We start from the raw sequence: 27193 nt of genomic DNA, 5'->3' as shown, positions 1-27193 counted from the left end.
TTGAAACAATTCCTTTATCTACTGTGCTTGAAATCAAGCTAGTTGAGCTCCATAGAACAGCATTAGGCTCACCTCCATGGACCCCTAGATCTAAAGAGTTTGAAGTAAGTGTGCTGTGAAATTGCCGGTGTTGTAACATGGAAAGAAAAAGAATGACGCAATTAATTATGTCACTGTACATCTGATTGTAAAGGAGCCTCTAAAGCAAAGTCTTCTATAGTTTGCTTTGTAGATTCATCCATGTAATAAATACATAGGTAGACATAAGTAAATAGAATTCCTATTCTAGATGCTACTTTTATAATTTTATTGAGGACTGACTACTTTCAGAACACCACACATGACTATTGTGGAAAATAAAATAGTAATTATGTAACTTAGCACTTTTCACTTTATTTAAACTGATGCAATTTCTGCAGACAGAGTAGGTAGACAGGTATGTAGAAAGTCACTGCAAGTATCTAATATGAGCCATGTCTTAATCTTCCTCTACTGTAGGTTTTTTGGTTTCACAAAGTACAATGTTTGTAAGTCTCTCTCTAGTTCCCATGCTATCTCATACCAAAAACACCTCCCCTTTTTTACTTGTAAGTTTTAAAATACCTATATCATTTATTTATTTATTTTACACAGAGTCCTATAAATCTTTTCTTTCAGTAAAAGAAATTAATCCCATTGGGGTTTCTTTAAGAGAAAAGCAAGTTATTTCTGAAAGACTGAAAAATACCTCTGAGTTGCATTACACCTATTTCTGTAAATCATTGTTTTAACTCCTCAGCAGGTGGCAGCAAAAAGTTATTTACAATGTCATATTAATTCTGTACTGTATTAAGTAATTTGTTCTTAAATTTCCAGTAAAAAATCCCTACTATTAGATAGTTATACCATATGGAAAAGCTAATAAGAAAAATCAGCCTGTCTGTTTATTCCAGTTCTTCAGGATCACTTCAGCTGCATCTAGTGTGCTGTCCTTCTGCAAAACAAGGAACAACACTATTACTGCAAGTATGGATTTCTTAAAAAGAGTCAGTCATGATTATATCATCTCAAATCAGTATTTGGTTGTTTCAGTTGCATCCTGTAAATATCCTGTTAGCCACTTTTTCATTGACAGTTACTAGGTAGAAATCTGGACTACACAAAGAATTCAATGCTGATTCCTTGAAAATATTTATTAGATATATTTAAAAGATGTCATCTCAGCATTCATACTATCCCATTTAATGAAAGCACTACTTACATAAATTCGTGGCATTAATGCAGTGATGTAATTTGGCAGCTCTGGTTTGGAGACATGCTAGCACACTTTCCTAATCCCTGTGAGTACAGTTGGGATTTTTTAATCTCCACGCAACCATGTTATGCTGTGAACTACTTAAACATAACCCCTCCAAATTGCGTAGCTTGTCTCCAGCCTGGTGAGTCATAAAGGTAGCCTAACTTGAAATAATTAGTGCTGTTTATCAGCCACGTGTACAACCAGTAAGTTTCATCCTGGTTGTTACTGGCTCAGTTTATATCACAGACTTCACACCTCATCAAAAGAAGTAAGTAACAAAAGGAAAAAAAAAAGCCTGGTTCAGGCTAAGGCTCTCATCTTTACACAGAACAGTTCAGGGTTTGCACATGTTCCATTATGCTGGCTCTGTCACAGAACAATTGGGAAACATCTTAGAGCTTTGGGCTTATCAAAGTTTATGTACCTGTCCCCTAAGTCTTTCAGTCTTTTCAAGAACAGACGTAACAGTGGGAAGAATATGTGCAAAGAAGGTGCTCACAAAATGGCAAAAATCAGCCAATTCACAGAAAAACATGTTTTCTTTTGTAATTTGAAGCTCGTGTTAAACTCTTTATTTTCAAGCAAGCGAGCTAAATTTGAAGGTGACCGCTGTTTTTGCTGTTGGACACTGAATGGGCATGGGGCACATACTCTGCTATACGGTTTTCTCTGCTCTGGATTATAGATATCACATTAATTGACAGCTTACCTGTCTCAATAATTTTTACTGTCACCACTGGTCAAGAATGTTTTTAAAAATCAATACAGTAAATTAAAAATGGGGTACCCATCCAGTTGTTTTCTGCAGTTGCCCTTCTCAGCCATGCCACCCACACTGATGGTGTAAAGTCTCTCAGCAAAAAGACAATTGAATATACTTTGTGCTGAATTTTACACCAAGCTTTCTGTTCCTAAAAACATTCAATACAAGAGATCCCAGGAAAAATGTAACAGTCAGTCTCTTGCAGATTTCTGTACTGCATTGATTTTCAGGACGCAAGTTTACCTTAATGAAGCAAAAACGTATATATTTTTCAAACTGTTTCTTTGTTTCAGGACCACAGAATGCTGAAAGAGGAATTGCTGATAGCTTCTGAAACATAAAACAGAAATAGCATTTGCTTATTTAAATGTGTACAAAAAATCTGGTTTAAGCATGATGATTTTACTGTTCTATTTCTAGAACTCTCCCTCCCAACACGAGGGAAAGACAAGGTTCAGTTTTGTATGCACTAGCTAGGCCTTACTAAATTCAAATTACTTTTCTTAGGCAAAATATTACAGAGGTACTTCTGTACAACTAACACGTGTGCTGAAAGAAAAATGCTGGGATGTAGCACAAACTACAGCATAGATTTTCAACATATTTAGCAATATTTTAGTCATACCATTATCAGCAACACCAAATATTTTGAATGAAACATCTCTACAACATTATTTAATAACTACAGTTGCACTGCTCTTGCTTTCAATAGAAAAGCATTTCTAAAACTACAGTATGACTAAGATGTCTTACCTTAGATGTTATCATCCATTTGACAAATTTGTAATCATAAGGTTGTTTCTCATTTACATCAGAGAGATCCACATCTAAATTTAAAACAAGTATGTTGTAAGATTTCCTAGACTCCAATGGGAAGGCATTCATTAACAGCATTTTATTACAGTTAATACTTAAGAATGAAGATATATGTTTTTATTTTAATATATAATTTTTAAATTATAATGTAAGAGGTAAAATAGACCAACACATCAAACCTTTCCATTCTGATCTGAGAACTTGCTTTCCATCCAGAGCAAATTCAGATATGCAGCTTGGAAGAAAGCAATACTCCAAGAAGTCCTCAAGTCTGGGCTATTGGGGGATCAGGGCTATGGAGGGTACTGAAGAGTGCATTTATTGCATGGACAGCAATACTCCCTGAAAATGCAGTTTTCTCATCTGTGAAACCAGAGTACCTAAAACTTTCTGACACATGATCAAACTGTGAGATCCTGCTGTGTTTAAACATTTGTCTGAATGACAAGTCACATGTAGACCAGTTAGTGAAAAAATGTGGAACTGAAAAAACCTTCCCCTGTGGGATTTCTTCCTCTGAAGTTACCATAACCTGAATTTTCAAAAGGTTTGTAAATTGTAGTAGCATTTTACAGTGTTTAGAGATCAGAATGCTTCAAAAAGCCTTTAGGGTATGACTTCAGATTAAGAAAAACAAAGAAAGAAACAAAAAAAGACCAGAAAGAGGAAAATACAAATGGTATAAACTCAAGATATTATCCAGGTGCTTGCCTCTCAAACATTTTCATAATCACAGACATTTTGAAAATAAAAATGTTTATCTACCTCCTTTAGCCTCTCTAAAAACTTGTCAAAGCTTTGCAAGACATGGACAAGAAGTTAGGATCACAAATTCTTTGCTGAAGCTCATAAAATCCACCTTACCAGCTAAGGTGAAACTGAAAATTTCAATCTCAGTTAGCACACCTGGCAACATTATCCACACATGAAATGAGAATGTAGTTTAAAATGAAATCTGCGCTTTCAGATAAATCAAATTTACTTTCCACACACTCTTTAATAAATTTTATACTGACTTAATGTAGAAACATCAACAATCATAAAGTATCCTCCATCTGGAATGACAGGCTTTAGTCCAGCCTCTTTCAGTAGCTCAGCCATCCGATCACGCTTCCTTTCCAGCTCTCGAGACAGTGAGTAAAAATAGCAGTCTGGGTCATCCATGCGCTTATAGTCTATCCAAAATGCTTGTGCCAAAGCCTCCTGGAAACATAAGGTCCAAAGTACTCGTGAACACTCAGTAAACTCACAGACACTCTCACACTTCCTACTGAAATCATGTGGATTTTTCTTCTGGCCCTTATTAAGCATATCAGCACACAAATTACACAAGCTACATCTGTAATCTGTTTGTTACTTTGTGCTTTGGCAACACCCAGAACACCCAATCTTTTGCTAGGCCCTATCATATACAGAAGTCAGAGTCCTTGACACAAGGGTTTACAATCTGAATTAAAGTTCAATTTAAATTTTTGATAATAATGTACCATAGAATACTACACACTAGTAGACAGAACTTTCATTTGTATTTGCTAGGAAGCCACTAAGATTGTCATGTTTTATGCAAGAAGTAGTTTGTAGGCGAAAGATGAAAGAATCTGCAAGACTGTTGGGTTTTTTTAAATGTCTGGTGAGCTGATCAAATTTTTTTCCTCTTCTTATACCCCAGAATATGTATTTTGACAACTAAAAATTCATTGTTGTGATTATTGTTTTATTACAGTGAGGCCAACAGCTTTCTTACACCAGAAAACAACCTCCTCTGCCCCATCTGTACCTACCTGTAATGGAGTTGGGCAAGTATATAGTGTATTTTGGTGAACAACTTGCAAATGCTTAATCAGGTACTCAGGACCAATGGACCAACCAAGCTAAGGGAGGAAAGCGTGCATATATTATACTTACGGCAGTGGTGCTACTAAAAGGTAAAAAATCCTAAAATTTAGCCAATGCCTCGAGTTTTTCTATTTTAAGAATTTCTTTTGATAAATAATGTTAAAAAGAGCTGGTTTACACAAAGTTTGGTATATGATACCTTTAAAAAATGTGGATTTGAGACAACAGTTATAGTTTCCCTTATCCCTATCCATGATAGGATGCTGAGCAAACTTTTAACTCTTCATATAACAAGGGTTAGAAATCAAACTGAGCATTTATTAGGAATGTTATTTCTAATCAGTTTAGAACCTCTCCATCTCTTAAGCTCCTGTGTCAAAGCCAGTTTGGACATAAAACAAAAGCTCCCTACTGAATCATATATGCTGTGGTTTAGTTTGAACACAAGTGATGAAGAAGAATTTAGTTGTCAAATAGTTAAATATTTTTTGTTTACTTTCTGATACATATTTAAAAGTCAAGATGGGAAAACTGGGAACTCAAAATATCATAATATCCATGTTTTCTCCAAGAATCTTTACTGATTTTGAACAAATTGTACTGTGGTGGTTTTTTTAGTAATTTATGCTCACAAGAGTTTATCAATTAAGAGACAAGAAGATAATTAAGACATGGGTGTTAAAGATAGGTAATTGCTCCAACTGAATGGTATTGTCACATTTTGGAGACATGGAGATTTGCCAGAAGCTTTCAGAACTCAGGTCATAAAAACAGAGGCATTTTTAGAGTAATAAATGCATTCTCTTATTTATGTAACTTAACTCATTTATATTGATTCCCCTTACCTTCCAGCCAGTTACACTGTATGTTTTCCCAGCACTTCCTATGGTTATTGTTCTTTCCCACATACCTGGCAACGTAGCTGTACATAAAATAAAATTAATTTGGTACAGGTGCACTCATATATTCCATGCAGTTTGAAGAACTACACTGTCCCTAGCTCAGAGCTGTATGTTCATTGCAGCATCTTAAGCAAACAACAAGAATATTCTAAAATGATAGCAATTGTAACAAATGAGAAAGGATATATGGGCCAGTGCTTTTTTAGCATGAAAAAAAAAAGGTACAGATTAATGAAAGGAGAAAGAAGAGACAGAAAATAAGAGGTACAGTTTGAAAACTACATATTAGTTACCCTCAGCAAAAATGCATAATTATCCATAAGAAAGATATGACCTAAGGAGTGGCTACCCATTCACCTCAGGACAGCTTATTTCTGATGCCTGATAACAGCACTACACACAGCATTAACTCAGGCACTGCAACCCACCTTACTAGAATTGTCCAGTTCAGTGTCATTGGCTGTCTCAGACATCAGAAAAAGAAAAAACTTCTAAGACTTCTAACCCAGAACCAAACAAAAGAACATCAGAAAACTAGCAAAGTAAATAAATTATGCTGTATTGTACAATTTGAACAGGCTTGAGACTGACTGACAATAGCAGTTAGCTAAAATATCTGCAAGTATTAAGGGACCCACAGAGGCCTGTCTCTGTCTTTGCAGTTGTATCTGATAGGAGACCAAAATCCTTTGTTTCTTTTCCAAGGAGATGACAGAGCAAAGGTCTCTTCCTGTAGTTTGCAAATATTTTTCTGTATACAGCTTCTGCAAAGCTCTATTTGGACTCTAACTCAATTTCAAGAGAAACAGATAAATCTAGACACACATAAGTCTGAGACTCAAAGTTAGACAAGGTTGCAATTGCAGTAGTCACCAACATGTGTCTTCACCTCATTTGTATACTAGAACCACTACCAATGAATCTGTCAGTTGCTAAATCCTCTCTCTAGCGAGACCAATGAACAAAGATTTTCCAAACTAAACCACTGAACTTCCCAAGGAAGTTTTTGCAGCAGTTATCAGCATTAGACATGGTATAAGTCTTTCAGTTATTTGAAAACATGTATTGCAATTTTTTGAGCAAACTTACCAAGAAGAAAAACTGAACAGCATGAAAGAAACTGATTTTCCTATTACCCTACCCATACTCAGCTACTGTGTGACCTTGAAAAGAAAAAGGGCGTTTGAACAGATGTGTCTTCTACCAAGCTAGGCCAAGAGTATAGGTCACTTCCTAAAGGCACCCAAACTAGCTCTCACAGACTGCAAAAAGAATTGGCTTTCAAAGCTAATGGCCTCCAGCAAGTCTGTTTTGCCTCACAGTCACAGGAATTCAACCTTGGAGATAGAATGTGACAGCATTTCAAACAATAGCAGCAGTACAAGGGCACAGAGAAAGAAGCAGCTCCATTGCTTTTAAAAACAAAAATCGAGAGGGTAATTTCTCTATGCCCTATGGCAACCATATATGACATCATATGACATCATATGACACCATAACCAAGTCTGACTACAATTTAAAAACTAATGAAGCGCAAACTAACACATAGAATAAGCCTGTTACCTGGGATGGCACTTAGCTTGTTGAGTGGCTTGTTCAGAATCCTCAGTTATGAGGTGCAATCTCTAAATCTGTCAGTGCAACCCTAATCATTATGCAGAGGAAGTCCACGTTTTTACAGAAGTCAGATGATGAGAAATATGATGAAGTGTTCTACGCTACAGAAAACTGCTTCAGTGACAGCACAAAGACTGTACTAATTTTATGATCTGTGGCTAGCAACCACTGCTAAATTGTATCAAGGAACCACTATCAGATCCTGTAAATTGACGCAATATCCATTTTGTATCTCCCACAAAAAAAGTGTCACTGCATTGGATAGAATATGTAGAGGTTATTATGGAAACACAAGAGTTTATAAATAGTGAAGTAACACACTCATTTTTTATTGTATTTTTTTTGTAGACTTAAAAATACTAGGAAATATGAGAAACTTAAGTAAAAAAAACCCAGGTCTTGTTTCTTTCACTGAAATAATGTTATTGTTTATAGTGTTAACCCTGAAAGTTCTAGAGTATTTTTAACACTAAAGTTAAAGATGATGTCATGGGATCTGTTAGAGAACATGTACCTAAACCTAGTTGATTAACTTCTTAGGCTTTAATTTGCTTTTTCTTTATACAGTATTTTTACATTTTATGCTAAATTACAGAATGCCTTTTGTTCTACTGGAAATGTTTTGGTTTGAAGCATTAAGATGCTGATGACAATGGAGTTACTGAATCTTAAGAATTCGCTAGTTGTCCATAAGATGAATAGTAACTGACTACGTTTGGCCCTGCTGCTGCTGAAAATGGATTACCTTACACCACACACAGAGATTTTGATTCTGAAGACAGCCTTGTATGAAATGCTAAGGCCACAAAACACCTGCTAAGCCCATGTAGAAATCTTTAACTGACTTCACTTTACAACGGGGACACATCAGTTACTGTTAGGTAACTTGTCAGGATCCAGTGACTCAGATTACTGTCACATTAATGTACCCAAAACCTTTTCCTTCTTCCATGTCTGAAGGTCTTCGAGAAGGAATCACTATCAAGGCAACCACAACAGCCATGGAATTAGGTCATCCTCAAAACAGACTCAGTGTACTGCAGCTGGATGATCAGCAACTGTGCAGCTGAGTTAACAACTATTGCAAGATCATTTAGATATAATTTTCTTTCTATTCATAAGAATCTCTTTTTACAATAATGTAGCCCCCATCAATGGATAGTTTCTTTTATTGCCACTCTACAAACATGGAATTGAAGCATAGAAGAAAAGCATTCAACCAGTGGCAGAGCCAGGAAAAAAGGCAAGTCCTTTCATGTCTAATTTATACTTACGTCTTGATTTCATTGTTTAATCTCAACTATATGCCTCTGTTGCACACGACTGAAATGTACCTTCAATACAACAGTAAGTACATCAGAACAGGTAGTTCATGCAAGATGCTACCATCAGAAACAAAACATCTGTACACATGAGAAGGAAGTTTTGGACTTTTCAAATACATCAGCAGAGCCAACTCAAGGCCAGCACACTAGAAACTTTCACAGAAATGCACAGCTGCAACATTATAGAACTGGTGTTCAAGTAAGGAAAGGACTTCAGTAACCTGCACCAGATTAAACTGTTCTGAGACAGTGGGAGTGATTACAGTAACTTCAGTGAAACTTGGATCAAGTAGAACAAGAGGATCAGGAACATAACACCACTATTTGTTTTTCTGTTTTTTTCTTGCAGTGGCGCTTTACCCCTGTAGCAACACTGCCTGAAGATTCAACAGGCTTTCATACTGCACTTGCAGTGACTTACTTCACTGAATTCAATGGCCATTATTTAACCCTGTCTCTGCACTTCAGAGGGACAGTGCTCATGCACTATCTCCACAATGACCTATATACTATTTTTTAGTTTTTATAATTAGTGGAGCAAAAATAATTGTGTTCCCTGTTGTTCATTTCCCTCACTGATTATCTCTACAAAGCTTTGAGAAGGAAGTTCTAATTCCTGTTCCTTCTACTAGCTCTTCAGCAAAGCACTGTCCAATACACATACAGTACCAGCAGCTATACTTGTCATGGCCAACAAAGTAACTGAATAGGGATGGCAAATTTATATGATCATAACTGACTTACAAGCATCACTCCCACTGGTTTCTATGGATATCTGCTCCAAAGTCACTTAAGAGCTTTGGAAATTCTATCTGGAAATTATTCTTTAAAGTACTTTTTAAAAAAGTTTTGGACTTTTTTAGTTCAGTTCTAAGGCTCTCATCCTTAGAACCTGAACACTGAAAAATACTCAAAGCTTGAATTTTGAGGTTCTTCCAGCAAGCATTATCCTTGGGAGACAAATTCACAGCATCATTCCACAACCACTTCTAAGATGCCACAAAAAATCAGTACCTATTTTAATGTGTTTATTCCCTTTATACACCAGCCATTCATACACCTCATCGCTGATGCACAGGGTGTCATGTTTAATACAGAGATCAGCTATTACTTGGAGCTCTTCTAGGGTAAACACCTGGGATACAGAAAAAGTAAGGGACAATGCATTAATCACAGGATTTAAGGCAATCTTTGAAATTAAAGTGGTGTTAAAGCAGGACTCTTACCTTGCCTATAGGGTTGTGTGGGGTATTCAGAATAATTGCTTTTGTTTTGGAATTAAATTTATTTGCAAGTTCAGCAGGATCTAAGACCCAATCAGCACTAGATGCAGAGTTTCCATCATTTTTCTAAAAAAACAAAACACAAACCCCAAAACTACAATAAGTTTATACATTACTTTAATACATGTTGCAGCCTAAAGAGAGGTGCTCAACTTACCACCCTTAAACACTTTCATAAACGTATGTGACAACCTATCCAATTTGTCTTGCTAGGAACAGGCAGGGAGGCTAAGAGCAAGGTAAACTGTTATGACAGTGGCTGTCCTCTCCTGGCCACTGACTGTCTTAAGGCCCCAGCAGGAATTGGTTTCCAGGATCTCACTGCACACCTGCTGATTATTACAGCGTGTAATGCAGAAAGCCCAGTCACAAGGTCAGGAGAGTTTACAGCCTTGCCAGACAGTAGAGCAAGTGTGTGCCTGGTTGACTGGAAAGACTGATCACCACTGGAGATTCAAGGTCTTTTCCTCCTCCTTGAACTAATGAAAATGGCCAAAGAGTTAAAAATCTGCACGACTGAGGCTTTGGAATTTATATACTACACAGCACAAGTGTCCCTGAGGTATTATGAATGGAGAAGAAGTTTGGGCCAGTGGTACAGAGAACACGGGAGCATGGCTACACTACCCTTCTGACACCTGCAATGACTGGGAGAGGGCCAGACTGAAAACACGGGTGTGAAACAGAAAATACTTGGAGGTGCCCTGTCATTCAAAACATCCCTAGAAGGTGGGCATCCAGAGGAACAGTCTCACCTAGTCCCACTATAGCCCCGGAGGTTTTGTCACTCTGTGTCATTCTGATTTCATGGTGTTCTGTGTTGGTTTAACATAGCCTGGTTTTTGGTGGGGACGGACAAAAAGCTGCTTGAAATTTCTACGTCTGGCACAGAGCCGGTTGCTGAAGGCTCTGACAATGGGCAGGTTACTAGCCCAATTAGACAAGTTGGTAACACTTCTGTGATGACATATTTAAGAAAGGAAAAACCATGGGAAGCTCTCTTTTCTTTTCCTGAGGCGTGGTGAGGCAGCTGCCAGGACCCATCCCGGCAGGGGCTGTGCAGCTGGGGCTTTCCTGAGGCCTGGACCACACGGCTGGGGCCCTCTGAGGGCCGGGACCACATGGCCAGGGCCCTTCTGAGGCCAGAGCCACTCTGGTGGTGCCGGCAGGGACCACATGGGCAGCAGCGAGAGACGTGGTGAGCAATTCCCCAATGCGGAGCCCAGATGAGATCAACCTCTCAACTACAACTTACAGACACCAACTTTCTTCCAAGTCAGAGAGAAAGGAAAAGTGAGGACACGTGAGGAAAACCAACATGGCAGCACCGTGGCCAGTGAAAAAAAGGAGAGGGAGGAGGTGCTCCAAGCACCGGAGCTGAGATTCTCCTGCAAGCCATGGTGAGGATGATAATACAACAAACTGTTTCCCTATAATTCATGAGGTGCGTGGAGGGGTGCAGAGATCCATGAGCAGCCCGTGAAGAAGAGTACTCACGCTGGAGTGCGTGGATGCTGAAAAGCTGTAATCTAGTGAGGAACTCAAACAGGGAGAGATGACCCTTGCTTTTAGAGATAGAGGAAGAGAGCCTTCGCTTCCAAACTAGAACAGCTCATCCTTAAAAGACTAAACCTCATGAACTAAAATGACCCACGCTAGGCAGTTAAGGGAAGACTGCTTGGCCTGTGGGAAGAATTCACATTGCAGCAGGTTCAGGTGGGACTGCTGCTTGTGGAAGCTAAAACCATGCTAGAAAAGTTCACAGAGAACTATCTCCCATGGGAAGGATCCCACGGCACAGTGGAAGAAACTCTTTTCCTTAAGCATACTGAAGAAAGATTTTTAAGAAGTGAAATACTGACCAAAACCCCATGTTTTTTCCCTTGCACGGTAAGGGAAAAGAGGGAGGGACTGGGAAAGAAAGGTGTTCTGAAGATTTGCTTTGGTTCTCATTACCCTTTTTACTTTTAATTCTGTTAATAATCTTCTTTATACTGTTTAAGTTTTGAACCTGTTTTGCCTTAAAGTGGGTGGGGTTTTTTTTTCAATAATCTTTATCTCAACTCATGAAAATGAAGTTTTCAATTCCCCCTCCTCTGCTCAGCTATAGCAAAAGAAAATAAGTAGATAGTTTTTTCGTGGGTGCCTGGCACTTAGCCAGCTTCAAACCACGACACATTCCTACAATAGTCCTGCCCAAAGAGCCCTTCCCAAGCAAGGCTGCCAGTTGCACAAGGCACAGTTTGCATCCAGAACAATCCTTGCAAGCTGTGGGCATAATGCCAGCTGTACAAGTTCACAACTCGCAGCCTTTTTAACAATAAAGGAAACAGTGATTCTTGTATGTATAGCAAATATGTCTACTGCACGATCAGTCCTTATTTAGCAAGCATATTTTGGAAAAGAAACTGTATTCTGTCATTCTGCTGAAGGGATCAGAAACCAAATCTTTTGAAAACCGACTGACAGAAGAATTGAACTGATATGTGATCCCCCTTCCATAATTTCCACTGAAAACTGAAGAAAGCAATTTTAATCAGCTTTCAGAATGCACAAATTAAAGCAAATAAGAAATATTGTTGCACCTTCTCCAACACTAATAAAATAATCTGTTTTGGATTATCATTGTCTCAGACTTGCACTATAGCAATCGATCTCATTTTTACGTAATTTGAAATGATGAAAAACAATACAGAAAAGCATCACATAGAAGGTGTTCATCAAACTGTACTGAATATGGATGAGAAAGTTTATATAATCAGTAGTTTTTTAAAAGTTACTCACACATCTTAGTGGGATAAAAACAGGCTTTGCACCCGCCATCTTTACCATTGGCTCATAACAGTCATAAAATGGCTCTATTATTATTACCTGAAATGAAAATCATCAGTATCAGAAACAAAGAGTTTACCATGCATGATACCATCATATTTCTACATTTACCTTGGTGGTATAATTTGATAATGTTTCTGGCACTCCAGATGTAATGTTATAACATTGCAGAATATTCCTCCTTTCAGAGTATAACACAATAATGCCCTCAGGCTAAGTATGATAAGCACTACGCATTTTTGACAACATACACAGGCTGTTCTTCTATAGTTTCACATTACAACTGTTGAGTTATAATAAGAAGAATGTTTGAGTCCTACACACAGATTTGAAGGTGCAAGGTAAAGATGCAAAGATGGGAAATAGCAATGGCAAATTACTGAACCACAGCAGAGCTGCTCTAATTCTGCCCATGAAATGCCAAGATTTCCAAGTATCTAGAAATCTCAGAAGAACAGTTAAGTCCTCAAATTTTATCAGACAAAAATTCTCAGGTAAAGAAAGAGGACAAATTCAATAAAAACTGCATAAAGGCTAGACAATAGGAAAATAAAACAAACAAAAACCCCACCAAAAACAAAGGCTAATAGAACTATTCCAAACAAAAGAGAAGTGACTATCAGAGCAATAGAAAAGCAAGATGAGAATACAATATACAAGTGAAACAAACAAAACACTGAAAGCAAAATACAAAAAGGTTTTGTCCACTATGACAGAAATATTTCTGTAAAATGACTTTTATTATCATTGTCAAAAAGGCGGACATAGTGATGGGCTGAGTCATCACAGCTAGTACAGTAAACTAACAAGCCTTTCTGCTATTCATGCTGCTACCATGCAATGGCCCAAAACAGAGCCTGATACACAATGGTTACCCAAACACCAACAATTCTTTGTGCCACCCTTAGTTGTCTGTTGCAGACAACAGCCCACATTTTCTCAAATAAGAAATTAGTGTGTATTGTGTCACCTAACAGTAACAGCGATAAAGAAACTGCCACAGATATCCTACGTGTGGAAAAAAACGTATTTGTAAGTTGATGAATGATAGGAAGACATCCAAAGGATAGTCTCCTAATCACAGCTTCAGAAACCATAAATTAGATGTACAACTATAAAAAATCAAACTAATGGGGACAGAAAGAAGCCCCAACATTAACTTATATTTTGAAGTGGACAAGTAAGAAAAAGAGAAAGATTCTCATGTCTGCGAGTATATGTGAATACTTCCAATAATAACTTACTTCATCTCCCTCTTCAATTAGTGCCTGTATTGTACTAAAGAGAGATCCATAAGCTCCCACAGTCACCAGGATATCTGTGAGAGGATCTATCTTTCTTCCACAAACCCGCTCGTACACTTGAGACAAGGCTTTCACCAGTGATGGATGTCCCTGTTCAAAACAAAAAAAAAGTAACTGATTGGTGTGTTCCTGACAATGTATAAAGCCTGTGTTTCGACTTTTTTCCACATGTATCAAACTATTATATTGTGAAATACAAAAATACAACAGTGTTAATGGCTGTTAACAGGTATCAGGGTTTGAACTTTTGCACACTAGGAGAGTGTTTTCAATTTATTTGTATCTACTAGGAAATTATTTTTCTATCTGGTGCTTTTTAATTTCTTTTGTATTATCACATCTCGGAGTAGGTCCAGGTAGCCTATAGCAGAGCAAGGACAAGAAACAGGAGGAGAGACGGGAATACTCTGACACCAATTCACCCTCACCTCCTTCTGAGTCTCTTCCGGCTCCTTTTGTTTCCTTCCTTATCTTTCAACTAAAAGTATTTGGTGCAAGGGAGATCTTTTTATTTTATTTATATATGGCTGATAAACAGCACTTGTGATCAAAATATTTATTCATATAGTCACACCCCAAATCTCAGAGTCCCCTCCAGGGACATGGCAGTTAACATACTCTCCTCAAAATGTGCAAAGAACAAGAAAACAAACGTGCAACAAAGATCATATACAATATGGAAATATGAAGGCAAAATTCTGTTTATTCAGGAAAACTGCAGGATTCTTACTTTAAAGATCTTTTTCTTTTGGGATACCTGGTCGAAATAGAAAACAGCTCCTTGAGAAAATGTAACTATGTAACAAAAATCCTCTCAAATATTGAACATTATACCTCAACACACAAGGCATTAAATCATGCATCTTCTGTAAACAAAAACATTACCATAAATTAAGGCTTACAAGTCATTGCTGATTCAAATGACAGCCATTTCTTGCCATGAGCCCATCAGCAAGACAGGAATGCTGCAGCACCCAAGCCACATCAGGCCACTCTACAGCCCTACAGTCATTGAGAGCTCCAAGTTAGCTGAGACAATGGCTCAATTATCAGATGGATCGGCATCATTCATTCTCATCCCTCCCACGTGTGCTACCACAAATATGAAGTACAAAGGTTGAAGATGGGAACATTAGTAAAAATTCCTCTTTAATTACTATCTGCAGTATAATATATCTGTCAACATTAATAATTATCATGGGAATTATCAAACCATTTAGATATAAAGAACAAAGTGACAGGAATAAATACTGAATAATTGCATGTGTTAGGAAAATTATATTTATGCTTGATTTGCAAATAGTTTTAGAGAATCAGTCTGTAAATATTTCTCAGAAGGTAGACTTGACCTGGTTTCAGCTGAGATAGAGTTAATGTTCTTCTCAGTAGCTGGTAAAGTCTGTTAAAGTACAGCAGCCAGATAAGACTGCAGCCTATGTTATCTGTAACCTTTTCCACTGTGCCAAGGCTCCTCCAAAACCTTGTCTGCTTGGTGAGAAAAGACTTTTCAGATATCTTATTGTGGGTGATAAACATACTAATGCTTAGCCCAGAAGTTCACTTAATTCAGGATATCCTTTGTGTGTATCTGACATAAAATAATTGCTTTATTCTTTTATTACGTGTTTGTCTATCTCTATGTACGTATCTCACACTTGCAGAGACTCTTTGTACATAGCTAAAGGTCCCTGTTGATTTTGTGGCTTAACCTCAGACCTGCCGTGTCACCCTGGAGCTGCCCAGTGATGACTGGGTCATGTCTGGCTGTGGTTAGCATTGCTGGGTCTGACCTGTGGATTGACTCCTGGCTTGATCTCAGGTGAGCTGGGCTGCCTCAGCCCGTATCTCTGGGCATGCCTTGCTCCCTGGGGCCTGGCTGCCCAGACTTTCACTCTGCTCACTGCGAGAGCTTGTCCTTTAGGAAAGGGCTGGCCACCACTGCTCCCTGCCACCTCTAATGCATGCAGACTCTCAGAGAACAGGCAAAAAGTTATGTTGGAATATGCACACAGTGGTGCCAGAACTACCAACACAGGTGCTGGCCTACTGTGCTCTTTTGCCCCTGTTGCATAACATGGTCAGCTAGAAAAATATTAGATAGAGTCCTTAGGGTCATGTAGCAGTCCTGACATGATTCTCATTTGGGCAATACAGTTTATCACAGAACAGAATACAGACAAACCAAACAAGGAAGTGGTCATACTGAAACAGTGATAGTCCACTGGAATACCCCGCATTGGACAATGATAAATGCCACATATTCACACCTGGCTCAAGACATAAACTCTACAAGCCAGCTTACAGAATGGGTAATGAATATATTCCAGGGGCAAAAACTTCCTGTTTTCATCCCTTCCTAGTTTCCACTGAAACTTACTAAGTTCTGTTGCTGAATCTCTTCTTGATCCTAGAGGTGCTGTCCCAAGTGGTATCAAGTATTTCTTTCTCATTCTCCCATTGTACTGTCTGATTCATGTTTACACTGACCAAAATCAGAGGTAAATGTATAACCTACACTCTTTAAACAGAATCAACTCCTCAGAGACAGTCTATCCCACATCTGCTCTACCATTTTGCTCTTGCTGAAGGATTCTGCCTTGAAGAAGCCTACACAGAGGAATTTCAATAGTAACAGATAAGGCTACTAAGATCAACTTAATTTGGGATATAACACTATGATCTACAGATAAAACTAACTTAAAGTCAATTTTTTTTCCCTGTAGCACATTTTCCACTGAACTTGGCTCCTCGAGTTCCACAATACTTACAAAGCCTCGGGTGTATTGGTTCAGTCTGTCAACTGCTGCTACCTTTGCCAGCTCTTCTTTAACATAGCTGGGAGGGGATATATCAGGAAGGCCTTGACCGAGATTAACAATTGAGGGATCTGCTGCCACTTTTGTAAATTCAACCCTGGAGGGAAAAACATCTTAAAGTTAACATACCAGATAAAATTATCTTTTAATTCATTATCATTAAAAGGCAAAAAAAAGTATTTCAGTTTGCCAAATTTACAGCAGTGGGAACGGGTTTAAGTAGAGTGCTCACGTGGAGAGCTGAGGGCTGAAATAATGGTAAGTGACCACAGGAGTCAGAGGGCACCCAAGAAAAGGTTTATGTTCTGCATCTACAGAATAACTTTTCTGCCAGCAGAAGTGTGCTCAGATGCGCACATGCATACACAGTTACTCTGGATATAGGCAGAAACGGAATACCAGGCACATTAAATGTCTTAAAGGTTAAATTCAGCCATCTGAAGGTGTCATTTAAACTACCCAGTCACCTTGGAGTGCTATTTTTAAGTAATTTTAGGCAACAGACTGTTTCCCGCTGCTTATTAACTGTTCCTAGTAGCCTGCAGGATCCTTGAACAATTTTTCCTTCCTCCCTTCACAGGTCAGCTTTACATTTTACTCTTTCCTCCCTACCAAAATGTTAACAGGATTTAAAAAACAAAACAACCCTCCCCCCATCATAACCCTCCCCACATAGCATCACAGTTCTGTCAAAAATGAATACAAATTGCTAAAAATTAGCTTGAGGCTGAATAATCAAAACACCTTGTATACATGTACACACAACTAATACAACACACATAAACAACTAATGTAAGCCCAAAATAATGTTTTCACCAACTAAGAAAATTCCATATTTATCAGTGATGGCAACAGTGCTTTAAGACCAATACCTAGAAAAAGATGTATTAAAAATAATGAGCTAAATTATAAAGACAAGTATAATGGCTTTTAAAAAAAAATCTGACTTGCTTGGTAAGCACAAATCAGGTGTAATTGAAATACATTACTCAACAGAATTACCATTTAAATTTGAAAATCAGCTATACTACCACCCATGAGTTAAACTTGTCTTATGTGGTTTAATAGATGAAGAGAAGCCCAAGCCTAATACTTAGAGCTCAAAAATAACAACTAATCATACCTTTAATTGAATTTCATTCGCTGCTTCTGAACAGGTGCCAAATATATTCCAGCAGAGATAGCAACTGCCATGCATCTTATTATTGGCAATAATTATCTTCTTGAAAGAAAATACATCAGCCAAGGACATTTTTCTGAAATTTGAAGATATTTTCCTCTTACTTACCACACATTGCTATCAAGGCCTTCAATTCGTCTTGTATTTTTGTGTCTGAATGGCATTGTCTGCAAGATCAAAATATAGACAGAAGGGTTTTGTTAAGAAAGACAATGTATGATATTGTTGGATTCTGCATGAAAAACTTCATTCATGCTTTCTCAAATATACTGTTGCTAGCTGAATTCAGTAGTTACACAAAATTATAGACATGTTCTTTCATTAAAGCTTCCATAACAGCTTGAATTCAGACTAACAAGAAAATACACAAAAACGTCCTAAATTCTCATTCATCATTATCTAAATCCACTAAACTTTTAGCAAGGATGGAGGAGGGGCATAATTTAGCTCAAAAACTTTAAAAGATGACCTTAAAAAAAAAAAACAGTGTACATACTTTCTTTTTCTTTTCTATGATACGCTAACAGCTTAAAGACTGTGCTATTTCTAGTCCAATTCCTGCTCAATCCAGTTTGGAAAGCATGCATTTGCAATGTAATTTTATTTGTTAAATTCATGCATAAGAGGAAAATAGCACAGACATTTCCTATTTTCATTCAGATTTTTAAAACTTTAAAGTATCTACCTTAGAGCACACCAAAACCACATCAGAACATATTTTTGCTGTATATTCAGACCTTCAATTAAGGTATGGGAAAACTTCTGTAAAATAGGTTTGCAATGACTACTCTATACAGAGGCAGAGTAAAACCTACTGACAATTGTGATATTTTTAAGCTAAAAATGGAAAGGAAGTTAGGAAAAAGAAAACCAAATTTATTTCTATGTGCAAACAAAAAAAGTGTAAGTTCATATCTATCTTTGCAAACTAGCTTGATACCAAAAAAAATGACATAGAAATTACATAGTCACTCAGCACCCCAGACACTCCTGTTTGTTTGAGTCAAGATACTGATTTGTAGTTACTTTAACCACTGCCAGCTGTGGTATTACTACCAGAAAGATTAAAAAACCGTATTCTAGCCACCACACTCCAAGAAAATGTCTGCATTACCATTACACTCAAGTTTCAACTTTGAGTCCATGGAAATGACTCCCATTAGACGCAGTATGCAGCAGGGCCATGTTTGCACTCAACCTGCTTACAGTTATGAAGCCACCACATACATTGTGATAGGAAGAATGGGAAGCTATAAAATTATACAGATACTTCTCTGCTCCTATGTCTTCTCAACAGATCTGATTCTGACCTCATCTGTGTGACATGAACACCAGAGGAATCAAAACCAGGACACCTCTTATTTGTCCTCAGGAAGAAAACATTTAAGATAACTAGACAGGTCAAGTCAGATTTTTTAACATAGAACAAGAGGGAGTTAAGGGAAAATCCTGACTAGGTAATCTGTATTGCATTTGTTTTAAAACACACATATTTTTTTAGAAGAGTAACCCAGTTTTACAGTGGATGTCTTGGTAAATACGATTAATGTTTGGCTGTACTTTTAAAAATACAAACAACACAGTACTACTTACACTAAGACACACACATACACATCTTTTTTTACATGCTACACTACTTCTTGTAGTGGAAGGAGTAAGACTCACCTTGAATCCTGCTAATTAACAATGAGAATTCTGTATGCTGCCATGAGTAAATTTGTTCCATGGACTACTTCTTCTTAAATTGCTTCAATTTGCTAAAAGCTAAAGGCTTATCAACTGCAGGACTTTTATAATTAACTATAATATAAATCTTAACTGCACTGAGTAACCTTCCCTAGCTAAAAATGTATTGACAATAAAATAAGCCTTCGCCTTACTGTTCCATACTATACAAGTTTAAATATTCAACAATACAAGTCTTTCTATTTCTTTCTTTCTTGTGCCTTGGAACTAGTTTTAAAACAGAATAGCAGGACCTGCTTTAGTTTTCAGGTTTTCACAGATTCAGGTTACAGTGGGGTTCAGGTCAACCTCACTACTTTGGGGAAGCCAACTAATTAACTGAGATTTTAAAATGAAACCTTCAATGGCCTTCTTTTTCCCAGAAGGTCATGACAAATGTTAAAAGTTTTTTTTCTTTCAGCCCAGTTATGTCATCACCTGATAATCTCCAAGCCATTTCTAGGTGCAGGGCTAGGATTTCCATGAGTCAAAGATGGGTGTTACGCAGGAGAGCTAGGTCTTCATCAAGCTCTAACTGACCTTCTGCTTTCCCTAACACTTCCTAACAAGGGAAGCACCTGATAGAAAGCCAGGTGCTGCTTGTATTTATCTTTTTGCTTAATACAGAGAAACTTGTAATGAAATTGAATGGCAGTAAGTTTAACAATATTGGAAGCAAATACTCTTACGTGGTACATAAATAAATTGTAGAATTCAATGTCAAAAGCTACAACTTAAGCCAACATCTTAAGAAAAATAAAAATTAAAAAAAATCAAAACACATTTGAGGACATTTAATGTGAATATCCAACTCAATTAAATAGAATAGAAATACATACAGCATATGAAAAACTGACTCAGGCAAAGCTGACCTGCAAAGTGGCTTGCACACTAAAAGAAACTTTTCATATGGACAAAATATGTTACAACTGTCCAGTACAATGACTCAAGCATCTGTTCTGAAGGATCTGGTATGTGCCTTAGTTGACCCAATTTGCTGACTAGACGAACTGGGAACACAATTTACATTCCAGTGTTCTATATGGAATGCAGAGCGTCACCTCCAACTGCCTGCCATGTTTCAAAGCTGTTTTCTCTCAACAAAACTGGACGACTTAAAATGAAGTGACACAATCTTACAAGCAGTTAAGATGGGAAACTGAGAAGATTCTATATATAAAATTAAGTTTGAGGTACTTATAGACCCCTTGTTATTGCAGCATCAAGAAGCAACATTACTCTCATATCATTAAAGGAAAACTGAGGTAAAAAGAAATAAATTGTCTTACCAAAAGCCTGTGATAAAGCTGAGACTGAACCTGTCTCCTGTATCTCAAGCTTCTCTCTAAAAGCTAGGCAATCTTTCTGATGTGATATGTGCTAGATGTGGCTTTAAAGACTGAAAAGTATACACAAAGCAATAATCACCAAATTCTGTTACGCTAGTGTGGTTAATATTTGACTGATTCAAATATCTTATTTTGTTTTTAATAGTAAATGTTTTTATCTATAACAAGGAATAAAGAAAACACAGCTAATGCATATATATTTGCAACATTGCAAAATTAGTGCATCTCTAAAATACTGCATGAAATGGTTTTCTCTATGAAGCTGAAGGAATACTTACTGCAGAGGCTGAATGTTTGATGGATCTGGAAAGCAAATCTGTTCTTAGCTGGCATGTTCTAATGCCACGGCAACAGAAGTTTCGTGAAGCAAGAAACATGCCTGCATAATAAATAAGTGACCTGAAAAACCTTACAGATTCTAGGAATGAGTTCCTACACATCACTAAGCAATTTTAAGATAAGATCCTCTCCTCTTCCCTCCAGTGATTTTGTTCCAATTAAGTAAGCGCTAGTAAATTACTACCTCAGCACAGCTGTAAGCATAGAGGATGATGCTCTCTAACTGACAGGGCTGCAAGATGTTTCTGAATGTCATCTCAAAGGAAGGTGTCTTTATTTGACAACACTGATCTTCTTTTCTTTGAATAGCAACTAAGACTAAATGAAATTCAAGCTTCAAAGTCTCTGTTAGAATTCTAGTGAAAATGTGTTTGTGTAATAAAAATTGCTATTAAACTTGCCAATATAGACAGAATAGAAAAAGAGATGAATTTTTAAGAAGTTACACATCTTTAAAACTGGTCTCCATTTCCAAGTCATTTCAAATTAGGTATGCTGAAATCAGGATAATTAAGATCACCAGTCACACTGGAGAGGGAGGCCTATGCACATTATGTAACTGCACTAAGTTTTGTCACAGTGCCTTGGCAAACATTAAATATCTCCCATGGCTGAAAACAGCTAGAAAATACATTCTCTGTAGAGTAACAGATCATTCACTGACTGGAGAAAATGTGTCCTGTTAATTAATAACTATAAAAAAAGAAGTAAGAACTGGTACTTCAGGCAACTATTTCCAGAAGATATTTTAAAACATAAATATTAGATGACATTGCCACAATGACTGGAGTGTGTTAGAAATCTGTAACTCACAAATCTAGGTCAGAAACACAGTAGCCATAGCATTATAATTATTAACTTTGTTTTCCATAGTTTACTCATTAAAGGCTATATAACTCCTGTTCCACCCTGATTTGACTACCTGAGAAGAGGAGGAGAACAACAGAAAAATACTATTTTTATTAGAAACAAAGGAATGACATTGTCTCTTAAAATAATACCGTGCAAGCCTCGCAAACAGAAAGAAAAAAGTTAAATTAATACCACAATAAAATATTATGTTTTCATTAAGAATGCTTTTAGTCCAACAAGAAAGTGTCCTTTACACTTATTAATTAATAGAAATGGCCAAAGATGCCTCATTGAATAAGTTTTAAAAGTCTGCTGAGTTTGCCTTTCTCTTAATCCAGTGCTACAAACTCAGTCTCACTTCTGAAATTAGGGTCTTTCTCACACAGTACTGAGTTGTGGCTAACTCAATTAGACCTTCAAAAATACCCCCATAATCCCATAGGATTTAGCAATCTGCAAGTAAACAGTTGATGTTCATTTACAAGAAGAAACTCTGCTAGTCTGAGGACTAACAAAAGTAAACAACAATTAAATCTTTGACACTAATCAGCAGATACTCTGAAAGACACAGAAGAAACACATGTGTTTTTAAAAGACCTGAAAATCCAGTTTAAGTGACTTCTAATAATACCACTTAGCATATTCAAGGTTATCTTTGGGAACAACTATGCAAAATCAAAAAGATTATGAAGGTCTCTATTTCTCTCCTTGTTTAAGCTTACAAAAACTACTTGTGTAACATAATGATACTATCTTAAAACATGACCATGACAATGGTGCTATTCCCCAGGGTCAGACCAACGACAGCATTACGCTTCCAGCCCGCTGTGAACACTTGCAGTAGTTATTTAGCTGAGAGAGACAAATATGCATATCTTTGCCTGTTTCATTTTGTATTGAGAAATAGAAAAATTAAATAAAAAACTTGCAAGCCTTACATGCAAAACTAACTTGAAAGTTTTGTAAGAAAAATTATTGACTGTTGTAAATATTTCCAGCATTAGCGCCATGGTGCACGGAAAAACAGAACCATTGTTCGATACAAGGCAATCATACAAAAGTGCCCCACGGCATGAGCAGCAGCAGACCTGTATAACTGTGGCGTGGTCAATCTCTGCAAGCACCTAAAATACCTGAAGAAAAAATTATAACCACTTTTAATACCAGAGAAATGTAGAAACTGTGAAAACTTTATGAGGAACATAATGGAAAAGACTTTGCTCAACAGGCTCTGTAAGAAGGGACATTGGCATGTAACACTTCTCCCACCATTTCTATCTTTGTGACACTTTTCCAGTGAAAACTGAACAGCATTTGTTCAGAACCAAGAGACAAGACTACTGGCCATTAAATGAAAAAGCCTCCTATAAAATACTTTTATGACTTTTTTTTATTTCTAAAAATGCCTCTTCCCTCATCTGTAACTGAGTGCCTCCACTTAAGCTACTCTAGGATGTAAAGGGAAAGGCCTCCTTAATATAACCAGATACTCTACCACACACTGATCTCAAAAAAAAAAAAAAAAAAAGAAGAAGCAAGGCCCACTCATTTTTTCCAAACACACACATTCCCACTATAATTTTATATGGCATGTTAAGACATACCACAGGCTAAAGAGAATTATTTCCTGTTACTTCTAGGATGCGCTCTCAATGATTACCCCTGTATGTGTTTTAGCACAACCAAGTATGTGTAAGGCACATCAGTGAGATGGTTTATAATGTCCTAAGCTAAGTTTTTATCATTGGGATACAAAGTTTCTTCCAGATCAGTGAAGTTGCACAATGCTGGGCAGCTACAGAAGTACTGCAAACCCCGTTTCAACTCTCCAAAATTTGTCAGGTTCCTCAAACACAGAAAATGCACTGATCTTTGTGGGGGAATTAAAGGTAATATTAATTTCTTTCTTAGTCTTATTAATGTTTCTTTTTTCAGTTTTGGAGCCGGACATCAACTTTTTGGCCAAGAGTCATGTCTGCTAAACTCAGAAATTAAATTAGGAATTCTTTTCATCCCATTTAATTTTCAGTGCTCTGAAGCATTCATGTAGTCAGTCCTCCTGGAATTCAGGCTTGCATATCCGTAGAGAAAACAGGAAAATTAACATGTTAGAGGAAAAGGGATAACAAATGACTACTCTTGCAGCTTTCTGTATTTTTAGGGGAGTGAGAAGCAAGCAAGGCTACCAGAAAGGTCAGTGCAGTAAATGGTTTTTTAGTGGGACTAGTAGGAAGACACATTCTGGTTGCTAATGGAGTTGAAACTCAGGTTTGGTGACTTAAACTAGACTGGAAGATACAGTTGGACTTTGTAATGGGAAGTATAAGAATACATCTCTGTACTAACAATTATTTAGTTCATGCTGTGCTTTATAACTGCTCCAGCACAGATACAATCTCTGAGCTGTAGGCTCTTCTGCTCCCTTCACAACTGCCCAACCTCCTGATCATACAGCACTCTGACCTTGGGATGCTGCTGAACCTCTGGGGCATTTTATGAAATGTTAAAATTTTGTAATTAGTTGATTATTCTCCTTTGAAACAAAAGGCCAAATGCTGCTGTTCCTTCATTTTTTAGTTTCAGTTATTCCATCCCTATAAAAACCATGTCACAGAGCTTCAACAACTTTTGGTTAGATCGCTTAAGCTGCTGCATTTTTTCACATAACAAATAGTCTCATTTTACAAGTGACAAACTTTACTAGAAACACTGAAAGCCTGTCTGCCACCACAACAATGTTATAATGTAAATATAATCCCTATTATGTTTGTGTTGTGCTTAGTATTTTTTGGATATGCAAACCTGGAAAATGTTACACCTTAGCTAAATGCTGTAAAGCCTTTGAAGGACTGTCTCTTACTGTCTAGAGGATGAAAGCCTTGGAGAAAGAGAAGGTGCCAGCTTACCAGTAGAGGCCTCTCCAGAACTTTTTTCCTACCATCTATAAGCAACAGATGGCTTACTGGGCCAAGAGAACTGTTGTCAAAATCACTGTACTCAGGGAAGTTGGGCAAGGGCACTAAACTTAAAAACTGCTGTATGAGAAAGATGTATCATAGTAGTCAACATTTTGTCCTTTCTTCTTCCATAATCTACAAGGAATGGAGCAAACTGTGTGCGGAGAAATAAATTTTACCATATGGATTAAGGAGAGGGACGAGGTTGTGGGGTTTTCTCATACTTTTTTCCCCCTCGTAGAGCAGCTCTACCATTTTGCCACTCTGTGTTGCACTTACGCTCCCACCCTCGCGTGTCTTCAGCCTGCAGCACTTCCCGTGTGCAGCACAGAGCTGGGGAGGCCGGAAGCTGCCGGGCACCAGCACCGCCCGCCCTCACCCACAGGCCCCGCGGTCAGCGCGGGGGTTCCTCGGGCCCGGCCCGGCCGCTCCGCGGGACAACAAGCGCGGCCACCCCGAGCTCGGGCTGGGAGCCGCCTCCGCCGCAGGCGCTCGGCAGAGAGAGGCGCCAAGGGCAGCACCTCCGCCCCGGCCGGCGCCGCCACACTCACCGCCCCGACACCGCCTCCGCCGCCCGCCGCGATCGCTCCCGATGGGGAGGGGCCGGGGCCGCCCGTCCCGCCGCTCTGAGGGGCGGAGAGCGCCCATCCCTCCTGTTCCCCCAGTCCCGAGGCCCGGAGAGCGCCCGTCCCGCCCGTCCCGCCCGTCCCGCCGTGCGGGTGAGGAGCTGCTGAGGGAGAGAGGTCGGCGCGTAGTGAGGCGCAGCGACGGGGCTGAACCAAGGCTTACAAATGTCTCCCCGATACCAAGTTGTGGTGGATTTTGGGGGGTTTTTTGGGCCAGAAGTTGAATTACGATTTTTTTTCTCATCTCTTCGTGCTCGACGACATCTTGGTATGGAGTTACATACATGTACGTAGCATCTCCCAAGTATCATAGAACTTGGCGCTCTGTTGGGGTAAACTGGGCCAGCTGGTTGCCTTCTTTGGGCTTTGGTCTTTCTGGAGGGAATAAAGTGTCAAAATCGTAAACCATTATCTCATGCCTAAGTTAACCACTTATCAGGAAAAGAGTGAGATTTTCCAGATCTCTTGAAGTATTCCATAAAGTCACAGAATCTGCCTTTTAAAGGTTCCCCTTAACAATCAGAACAGAGACTTACTCCATTTGTAAATGAAAAAGTTCCCTTTAATCAATTCCTCATCATCACTAAATTTGATTATTCAGTTAGAAATATGTATATATATTTGAAATGTCTTTGCAGCCTACGTTTCCTGCTATTATAAATCTTCACTAAACTGGTTTGCCTTAATAGCAACACCATTGTACAGATTGTTTACATCATTGTACATCATTGTTTAAGAGAAAGACTGTACAATTAATTTTGTATGCTAAGTTCCATTGTGATTCTGCAGAGCTGAAAGAACCCACAAATCAGATATTATAAGGGCCTGGCATGACATTGTGTCAAATTCATTTCTTGTTCAAAAATGTTCAATAATACAGATAAATATTTTTTAAACAACTGTACAAGCCAATGAGAAAACACTTTCTATAGCAAGTCTTCATTGTTTCCTTTTAATGTGGATACTAAAAGGATCTCTGATGTGTCAGTAAGAATCACAAAGAAAAGGATTATAGGCAGAATGCAGATCTGAAATGGTATAGATACACTATTTGCATATTATTACCATATGTATTGTGCTATGTATATAATCATTGTGTATATTCATAGAAAATGAAAGAGTAAGAGCTGATTGAAGAGAACCAATTTCATAGAACAAACTAGAACACTCTGCTTGGATGTAGAAATACTCTGCCAAAGCCAGAACAAAACAGCAAAATTAAGAAACAAGTCCCAGCAATTATTTTAGATATTAAATAAGACACACAAAGAATTTAACACTTTCTTCATTTTTTCTGTAATGCTTTCTGAGAATTCTTGTCTCAAAATGCAGTCCTCTGGCAGAGAGGACCTCTGCAAGCATGCACTGAAGAGCAGCATATCCCAACCTCTG

At 38.0% G+C, this 27193-nt stretch overlaps 1 protein-coding gene across 9 annotated transcripts; it reads right to left on the bottom strand.

Moving 5' to 3' along the window:
- Window positions 1-292: 292 nt before the first annotated feature.
- On the bottom strand, window positions 293-25843 carry KYAT3 (kynurenine aminotransferase 3). Of its 9 annotated transcripts, none has more exons than XM_032117733.1 (15): window positions 25727-25843; window positions 21306-21406; window positions 18062-18120; window positions 16726-16870; window positions 13898-14047; window positions 12606-12692; window positions 9765-9887; window positions 9553-9673; window positions 5540-5616; window positions 4640-4729; window positions 3875-4061; window positions 2796-2869; window positions 2286-2372; window positions 1241-1317; window positions 293-973 (listed from the first exon to the last, which is right to left on the bottom strand). In XM_032117733.1, exons 1-14 carry the CDS (start codon window positions 25821-25823, stop codon window positions 1255-1257), a joined length of 1461 nt encoding a protein of 486 aa, XP_031973624.1. In that variant the 5' UTR covers window positions 25824-25843; the 3' UTR covers window positions 293-973; window positions 1241-1254. The 9 variants fall into 9 exon arrangements, with proteins under 9 accessions (XP_031973624.1, XP_031973626.1, XP_031973623.1 ...); XM_032117735.1 differs by lacking the exon at window positions 1241-1317 and adding an exon at window positions 23307-23351 and having other exon boundaries at window positions 25727-25744; XM_032117732.1 differs by lacking the exon at window positions 1241-1317 and having other exon boundaries at window positions 25727-25838.
- Between the last annotated feature and the right edge of the window lie 1350 nt (window positions 25844-27193).

This window comes from Corvus moneduloides, chromosome 9 (genome assembly GCF_009650955.1).
Source record: "Corvus moneduloides isolate bCorMon1 chromosome 9, bCorMon1.pri, whole genome shotgun sequence".
Taxonomy (NCBI): Eukaryota; Metazoa; Chordata; class Aves; order Passeriformes; family Corvidae; genus Corvus; species Corvus moneduloides.
The sequence above is the reverse complement of the archived record's forward strand: the minus strand, read 5'-3'. Positions and strand labels throughout refer to the sequence as shown.

What these genes read in the sequence shown, in the direction of transcription:
- KYAT3 (XM_032117733.1), bottom strand. Translation starts at nt 25,823, where the DNA reads ATGGGCGCTCTCCGCCCCTCAGAGCGGCGGGACGGGCGGCCCCGGCCC. An exon ending in GAATAAACACATTAAAATAG is followed by an intron (nt 5,617 to 9,552) that starts GTACTGATTTTT and finishes TTTTATGTACAG; the next exon opens with CTACGTTGCCAGGTATGTGG. An exon ending in TGTTGATGTTTCTACATTAA is followed by an intron (nt 2,870 to 3,874) that starts GTCAGTATAAAA and finishes TTTTAAATTTAG; the next exon opens with ATGTGGATCTCTCTGATGTA.